This window comes from Empidonax traillii, unplaced genomic scaffold (assembly GCF_003031625.1).
Source record: "Empidonax traillii isolate 1590-97213 ecotype Southwest subspecies unplaced genomic scaffold, ASM303162v1 scaffold106:size2091409, whole genome shotgun sequence".
In the NCBI taxonomy this organism is placed as follows: Eukaryota; Metazoa; Chordata; class Aves; order Passeriformes; family Tyrannidae; genus Empidonax; species Empidonax traillii.
The window spans coordinates 822,131-831,032 of record NW_020955299.1 but is presented as its reverse complement, the minus strand read 5'-3'; the positions used below and the strand labels follow the sequence as shown (position 1 = coordinate 831,032).

The following is an 8,902-nucleotide window of genomic DNA, read 5'->3' as shown; positions in this document are numbered from 1 at the left end:
ACCCAGTCTTAACCTTTCCACTCCTAATGCCTTCCCTTTCCCCCAGATCATGTCCTTCCCCTTAGCTGGTACAAACAAATCATTCCCTCCTAGGCCCTTGAACCCAAAGGACAAAGCACAGCTTTCCTCAGGAGAAGCAGGGAAGCACAGAGCTTCTGTAAGTGCGCTGGGGCAAGTGACTTCCAAAGAACAAAACACTCAGCTGTGAAACAAGGATTACTTGGGAGCTTGCCCAGTAAGGGCACACGGAGGCTGAAGCAGTGGCAGGAATACTTTGGCCGAGGAGTCCCAACAGTAGCGATGACACGAGGGTGGAGAGCCCGTTGCTCGGCGGGTCAGCTCCGACGCGTTGCCTTGGTTCCAGCTCTCTGTCCCCGGACACCAAGGTCATTGGTAGAGCAGGTAACTCTTGAGGGAGGCTGGCAGGGGCAGCGTGGGGATCTCAGTCAGTCTCTCCTTGCCCAGAGCGAGCCTCACAGCTCGCCGACACAAGTCCATCAAAGGCAGTGGTTCAGCTGGGGAGAGAGAAGCCGAGACATCAGCACCTCAACCTGCAAGACACACGTTCAGTTTGCTGGTTCTAAAAAACCCCCCAGAAGAGACTGAGCGAGAAGAGTGAATGCCTGGCACGTCTGCAGGACCCAAACCCTTCAGCATCCACATATCAACAACTTCAACTCAAATACACCGGCAGAGCACGATGTTTGTGGACGTTACTTAAGCCATACAGGTGTGAACAAAAAACCCACCAGAATCCCCAAGTTACCCCTCTGCAACACCATTCACTCAAGTCAGAACACAGCTTGTGCCTCTTACTGCAGTACCCAAAAAAAACTTTTGTAAGAGTCACTGAAGGAAAAGGCTGCAGCAGCCTGAGAGCATCACGTGGTCTGGGTACCCAGAAGGCACCATGATTTGTCTCATATATAGGATAACAGCTGTCAGCCCCCTTCATTTATATCACATAGTTCCCAGGAAAAACAAAGCCATCTGTCAAAGCTTCGTGTCACCACTTGTATTGTGACATTTTCCACTAGAGGATTCCCTCCTGTGTCACAAACCTGGGAAGGATACAAGCCTTTGGCTATCTTTTTTTTGCATCCTGTACTTAAAGCACTGAACAAGATAATACAAGTTTTTCAGGAATGGCACATGGGGCCCTTTGCTGTTGAGGAGTCATTCACAACTTAGAGGGGACTAAGGTCAAAGCCAGAGCTAACAAACACATCACAGCTGCACAGAGGGGAAGATCCACATTAGTTACTCACAGCTCCTGCTGCTGAGTCTGTCAAAGCTCACCTTTACCCAACATGCTGCTCCAGCCTAAGGGGTTTCTCCTCCCCCAAGAGAAAACACAAAAGACATCCCAAAGCAGAGAATTGGATGTCCTTCTAACAGCCTGGGGGCTCTGCCTGCACCCTTGGAAAGCTTCCTTTACAGACCTCTTGGGCTGAACACAGACCTAAAAGCACCCAGAGGCGTGGAATGAGTTTGGTTGAGAAGCTGCAGTTGTCAGGAGCTTTGACAGATACCAAGAGCTATAGCTTCTACTACTGCATGCAAAATTACTCTCACTGTTCATACAGCTTTTGAAACAGATGAGGGACAGAGAAAGCTCACTTTCTCTGAGCATGGTCATGTTACTGCATTTTTTTTTTAATCAGAATTCATTCCATCAGTAACGTGGCTACAAGCACCTTCCTTCCAGGTTCAAAGGTAACATTGAAAATCTCAAATAGAAGGGTGTTATCAGTGGCCTCTCATCAGGTCACTCCTGATTCTACTTTGGAAAAAAATTAACAGCCACACTGCTCCATGCAGAAAACACTTCCAATGAGAAGGGGGAAAAAATAATCTTTATCCCAGTTTTGGCAAAAAGTCTATGAGAGGGAGAGTTTGTTAGCTGAGGAGAGACTTGGTAACAAAGTCAGGAAACACAGGCTTGAATTGGTCTGCCTCCCCCTCATGTTCACAGACAGAGCTGAACCAGTGCTCTGTTTCCCCTCTGTCCCTGCTGTGGATCCCAAGCTATCACCTCCTTCCAGGGGAAGCTGCAGTGAAATGGTTTTTCCTATCAGTTGTGCATTAGTTACTCCTGATCATTAGTTACTCATAATCATGCCTCTATATGCACACCTCTCCTGCACTGACAGCTGGGTGGGGAGCACACGGATGTGTCAGGGCAGTGCTGATGTTTCCCAAAGCCCCACCATTTACCACACGTGTTCTGTGTCCCAGGGAAGCCCTGGCTGCAAGCCCTGCTCCTGCCCCACTTCAGGATTCACGCTGCCTCTTCCACAGGGACAGCTCCCTGCAGCCAGACTGCACCTCTGTGGCACTGCCAGGGAGGCCCATTCCTGGCAGCGCTCCTTTGGCACTTCCCAAAGCAGCCTATTCTTAAACCACTGGGGTACAAACACTCTGCATTCAAAGTCTGCCCCAATTCCGCCTGCGCTGTGTGGAGATAGCTGGGACAGGGGCATTGTCTAGCCAGCATCCCAGGGGACGAGGGGCCTGACCTTCCAAGCCTACAGACATTAACATAACAAATACATTTCAGTTTAAGGGCCTTAAAAGGAGAGGATCTTCCACAGAGATTAAGAACAAGAACTTTATCCTCATCTAGTTTGTGCTGATAACCCAGTCTGACGGGAGACCCAAAGAGAAAGCACGCACATATCTGACCTCCTTCCATTCACAGGCACTACAATCACTGGACAGTGTTGCTATTGAATGCTCAGAAGTGGTTAGAGCCAGACACCTTCTTTCTATCAGTGCCAAAATAGCATCCCGTCATTCCTGGCCCTGTGCCCACAATTCACTCCTATGCTGAGAGCACATTTACAACCCATCCAATCCTGGAGGTGGCCATTTCCTTGCTAAGTGCAGCTCTGCTCCAGCAATTCCACAGCCTTGCTGGCTTTGAGGGGAGCTGCAGGTTTTGGCTTTGACCCTTCAGCAAAACCTGGTTCCTGGAGCTGCTGCCATTCTGTAAACTGTTGGGGCAGGAGGATCTGGGCTTTTCTTTTGGTAAGAAAGTGCTCTGCCAAGAGCTCTCTACTTGCTCTTGATGAGATGCAATGTATTTCTCAAAGCACTTGTGGATCTTGCTGCCATCCCTTTGCAGGGCTCTCCTGGTTATTCTGACAGCTCAGTTTTTCTGGTGCCTGGTGGCAGCTCTGTTGTACCTCATGCCAGCAGTGCCAGGGTTTGCCAGTGCTGGCCCAGCATTAGGACACCTCTTAAGCACAAGTAAAGGAGCCCAGTATGCTACAGCCTTTGGGCAGACACTGTTCTGGAATGTAGGGGAAACACTGTTCTTCATATCAATTCTGCCAAATTTATTTCACCAGCAGTATAAATCCAGATTTTAATCCACTTCCTTCACCTCTCTCCTCCACCCTACCCAGAGGACTGAGTCACAGTCTGGCCCCATGGGAGCTTCTGACTATGAGAGATAACAGACTTTAGCACATTTGGACAGCCAAATTTATTACTAAGCTTAGCTAGAGATTGATGTGCCTGTTAGTAAAAGGCCTGGCATGCAAGCTGGGCTGACTACAATATCCAGCCCCCTGCTAGAAATGAGCACACCCTGCTCTGAAAGCAGCAGAGAAGTGAGCTACTTTTTTGAAAGATGAGACATTCCCATTTTCTTAGCTAGGGACAGATTTTCCCAGTCTTGCCTGAAAGGGATTTTAACAGTCCCTTCATTATCCATTTAAGGAAGGGGACTGTCTCAGACCATTTTCTCTAAAAAGACACCAGGATTACACTGCAAATAATGCAACTGTCACAAGAACATTTGCTGGTGCTTTGGCTGAAATACAGAAAGGTTTGCCACCTCTAGTCAGACAACTGGCAGCACCTTCCCCCACCACACTCTCCCACTCAAACCCTGCAGTGCCTGGGTACACGTGCACAGCCAAACTGCCTGGGTGAGCCACTAAGGATTCAGAGCTGTATCCAGCAACCCTCCTGCTGACATGAAGTCCTCACCTCCCCAGAAGGATGGAGCCCCTCCCCAGGCCCTCCCAGTGAGCCTGCACTGAAGCAGCAGCAGCTGATTTGAGCAGCCAGAACAAACACAAGAGTGATACTCACGGTCGAGTCCGTTCAAGTAGCACATCCGTATCTCACAGTGTCCCCACACTGCGCTCACCACCGGGTACAGCTTCTTCCCTTTGAGTCCTCGAAACGCCACCCCCATGTACTGCCCATCGACAATGAAGCTCAGCGTCCCATCATCCATGTCCAGGACCACCAGGAAGGAGTCGGGCACGATGAAAGTCTCGTCCGGCTCCAGGAAGGCGGGGTAGGTTTTGCTGGGCTGGTTCTTGCCGTCGTGGTAGAGCCTGTTGCGGCCCAGGTCCCAGCCCCACGACTCGTGGTTGTTCCCCACCAGGGTCGTGTAGCCCACCGAGTGCAGGGGGGCGTCCGCCGTGGCCACCCCCACCACGGCGTGGGTGCCCCGCTGCCGCATGGCCCACGTGATCTGCCACACGTGCAGCCCCCGCGTGTACCCCACCTTGCCCCTGATGGCGTCCGTGCTCTGGGCCACCGGATGCCGGTGAAATATGAGCTTGTCGTCCTCCTTCACGAACACGTTCAGCGAGCGGTCGTCGTTGTTCCACGAGTGCAGCAGCTGCACCTCGTAGGACACGGGAGGCATGTCCAGCAGCAAGTCCAGCCGCGTGGGTTTGCTGTAGTCGAGTCCTTGGAGCTCCTGTTTCAACGGCCTATACACAGGGTCCCTCATATCCACAGTCTTTATCCCACCTGTGACCTTCTGACCCATGGTGTGTCCTGGTCTCACCTCTTCACAGGCTCATCGGGTTCACCTGGCAGCTTCTGCTGTCATTCAGCCCCGCAGAAAAGGTCGCTAGGAGACTCTGTCAAGATGTGCACCACTCAGGATTGCCTAACGGGTGGAAAGAAAAACAGGAGGCAAGTTAAACATTAGCGCACGCAGCCTTGCGTGCCGCATTTACAGAGCGCAGCACTCATCTGTTTATCCCAACACCCTGTCCTGCCTTTCCACCAGCAAGAAAGGGCTCCACGGATAGCCTGGCAAAGCACAGAGCAGCCACCGACACGGGGTTGAGGAGATAACTCTCTTCAAGCCCGCTGAAGCTTTGCCGAGTACCTTGGAGGCCTGACTGCAAGCCCGAAACAGCAGACAAAACCTGCAGGGTCCGTCCTTGGGGGACACTCATTCCAGCAGCTCCTGGTGCTCTCGGCCCCACTGAGGCACTGCAGCCAGGGAGCAGATAAAAACCTGCTGTGTGGTTTGTCTCAAAGGAGCAGCTTCGGTTGGGGCAGCTGCTCCTCTCCAAGAGGGAAAAAAAATCCCCCACTTGAGTCGCAGAGTCCAAGGGGGAGGAGCGAGATTCTTCTCACAGTTTAGCAGTTCTCCTTCCAGATTTCAGAGAAACCTTCTAAAACATTTAAGCCAGCTTGGCTAGAGATACTAGCTCACTTTGTGTACCTCTCCTCCAGCACTGCATCCACTGAAGTGTCTCTGCTCTCACTCAGCAACACAAACAACCCTCTGTAAGGCAGCTGCCAAACTGGGGGCAGCTATTAGGAGAATTAGAAGTGGGAGGGGAGCAAACGAGCTTTCTAAGAAAAAAAAGTGTTATTTTAACATTTCCTGAAGTGAGGCAATCATGCAGCACTCCTGCCAGCTACAGTCACAACACTTACTCACAACCAAGGACCTCATCTGGCATGCAAAATAAGAGCATGAATCAGATCTGGTTTAAAAATAAGATTACTGGACATCAGCAGCAAGGCTTCAGCTAGAAGGTGACAGGGGAGGCTCATGTAGGTTGAAGGCCCCTGTATGTTCAATTCAGCAGCTTCCCTACAGGTTTTTACCACTAATCTAAGGTATGTCACTTGAACAGTGAGCTAAATCTTAATTCCTAAGTAACAAGAGACAAGACTTTTCCTTTCCTTCCCTCCTTTTTTTTCAAGGATGGGAGAGGAAAAGGCCTGAAGTTCTTTAAAAGTCACCCCCCAACACACAGGCTGCAGAACAGCTATTTCAGACTATCCAGGAACCTCAGATGTTTGGCACTGGCAGAGAGAAGATGCCATTTAAACAGGGTCCAGTCATGTTATCAGCTGCTAAGATAACCAAGACATCCTGCAACTTAAATAAATACCATCCCCAACATCAAAACAAATCCTGAACCACATGAGCCAGCTGGTCAACAGCTGAAGATAAGCAAGTAACAGCAAAATCAACAGAGGGATGGAGGTGCCTGGATGTGTCGTGGTTTTGCTCCACAGAAAGCACCAGGTGAACCACCTGGCATTGCCCAGGCCTGTGGCATAAGGGCAAAGGCTGTCCCAACAAGGGACTGGCTAAAGTACACATGGAAGTCCAGAGGCAAATTCAGCTGCTGGAATTTTGATTAGGATAAAGGAACAAAACATTGGCAGAAGGAGGAGAGGCAGAGACTTCCTGTGCAGTGCATGTGAGAACACAGCATAGGAAGCAAGAACCAAAACAAAGCAGACTGCCAGACTGCAGGAGTACTTGGTGCAGAGCTCTTCGAGGCACAAAACACTCCAGAGAAGCAAGAGAATACAATTGTGCTCTTCATTAGCAAAACAATGCCTCGTTCATCGTGACTTTTTGCCTTTTGCCAACACAAGCTTCATCATATTTCTCTCAAGGCCGATGCACCAGAAAGGGAATCACCCCAGTGAAAGACAGTAGGGACTTCTGAAGCACAGGACACCCTCCACTGCCTGCTTGGCTCTGCAGGGGAAGCAGCTTTTCTGCACACAAGCACCACTCATCACTTCCATTAGTTACGACTCTTTCCCAGGCAGACTGTTAACACCAGACGAAAGACAATGGCCAGAAAAAAGGGAAAAGAGGAAAGAAAGAAAAAGGGTTGGAACAAAGGGGTTGATTAGAGTGAGAGCAGGTCAGACACTGAGCACCATACGCCAAGATTTAAGTGCAACATGGCTCCTTATTAGGGCAAGGCAGTAACTCCTGCTCACAGCTGGCTCTGCTGCCGCTCCTGGCACTAGCCCGGTCTGGAACTGCAGGGTGGCACCTTGCCCTGCAGTCAGGAAGCACAATTACACCCTAATTTTTTAAAAGGAAAAGCCTCTTCATGCACAAGACAATACAGGCATTTTCCTGCAGCAGGAGAGATACAGAAGAGCTTATCCTCTCAAATTAATGGATTAATGCCCTGGGCAGCTCGATAGGAGACACAGCCAGCCATAAATGAGAAGATACGCGAGGGAATGGGCTGCTTCAAAACCTTTGAACTGTTACAGGTTTAAGTACAAATCTAAACACTGAAAGTGCTTTTATCTCTCTTATCAACAGCTCAGGCTTGCTGCAACTCTGCTCCACTTCACAAAACACAAGCTCATCCCCCCATGATGCTCAGTTCTGCTCCCATGCTTTTTTTCAGCTCTATTGTTAACCTTCTGGGCTTAAAAGCTTTGGAATGAAATTATAAGAGTGTCTCAGAGAAAAGCATTCCCTGCTGTTTCCAGTGAGAATTAGACCTCCCCTCGATCTCGCTGCTCAGAGCGAGCAGGCAGTTTGCCATACAAGAAAGATATGCCAGATTTCAAAACAACTGCTTGCTGAAAATAGATCAAGGCAGGGAGACAGAAAGACATCTCAATGCAAGGCAAAGTCCCCGCTGTTGGACAGGGAGAACACAAGTCTTCGAGGAAAATATTGTATATGACACAGCAGGGTTGGCATCCAACTTCTCTCTTCAGCTCAGCAAACCCAAGGCTCCTCATGGCTCCTCCCTTGCTCTGCAGCTCAACACCTACAGACACCTGTCTGGAGCATCAATAACAAGAACACTTGAAGGGTCTCAAGCTCCTTGATTCCTGATCCAGTCTTACTTTAAGTCTTTTTATTCAAGTCAGTTTACTGTGGCTTTATTTCCTCCACATAATATTAATTAAGTGTACTTCTACAGATAAGAGGCCAGACCTTTAAACACCTAACAGGCTCTGGGTGCTCTACAGGCAATGAATCAGAGCCCTACCCTAAAGATTTCCAGCCTGGAACACACCTCAGGAGAAAAGATATTCTACCCATGGTGATTTACTTGCTTACAGCTTTAGAAGTTGAATTAAAGGATCCCAGATAGTACTAACAAATGAGACCAAAAAAAAACACAAAACCCCACTGTGGTTTTGCTCATGTTCCCATGATTTTACTAGAAGAGCATGAAGTAAACCTGGTTCATTTTCTTGGGTTGAATGTTCATCCTGCAAGCCAATAAACCACACTACTCCTGGTTTGCTGACCAGAAGGCAGATATGTGCACAACTAGTATGCCAGAAAGTGCCCACAAAGACCCTTCCTTAGAAAGAAAGGGATTTCCCCTTCCCCCCTGGATGGGGCTGAGAACAGATCCCTCGATCCCGCAGACCTTCTGTATCACAGAAACCAAGATGCATCAGCAATGCTACAACACCTCTTAACCAGCATGAAGAGGGATGAAGACTCACGTGCCCCTGACAGCATTCAAACTTTAGCCCCAAAGAACCAGGACACTCGATTTTCCCTGCTTGCTGTTGGTTTTTGGCACCACAAACACAGCAGCCTACTTGCAAGCATGCATTTCTGCCCACTGCAGAACCTGGTCCCAGGAGGGCTGTGACACCCCCTTTCCAGTGCTGATGCAATCACTTCACCACCCTTCTGGCTTCAACACCCTTCCCACCCCATTAAATACTGATTAAACCTTGGGGGGAAAAAAAGCTCACCTGTGCTGCTGAAGAAGTTTTGCAGTGCTGTGTTGGCAGAGCCCAAGCAGCTACGGGACAGATGACAGGAACAACTGCCCCAACAACACGGTTCGAGCGCCTTTGAGTGTTGCAAGTTTGCTGAGATCAG

At 49.5% G+C, this 8,902-nt stretch overlaps 1 protein-coding gene across 1 annotated transcript; it reads right to left on the bottom strand.

Annotated features, from left to right (window-relative positions):
* Positions 1–6: 6 nt before the first annotated feature.
* SPSB1 (splA/ryanodine receptor domain and SOCS box containing 1) lies at positions 7–5,261 on the bottom strand. Its single transcript, XM_027882480.1, has 2 exons — positions 4,105–5,261; positions 7–515 (listed from the first exon to the last, which is right to left on the bottom strand). The coding sequence occupies exons 1-2, from the start codon at positions 4,796–4,798 to the stop codon at positions 388–390; spliced, it is 822 nt and encodes a 273-aa protein (XP_027738281.1). The 5' UTR covers positions 4,799–5,261; the 3' UTR covers positions 7–387.
* Between the last annotated feature and the right edge of the window lie 3,641 nt (positions 5,262–8,902).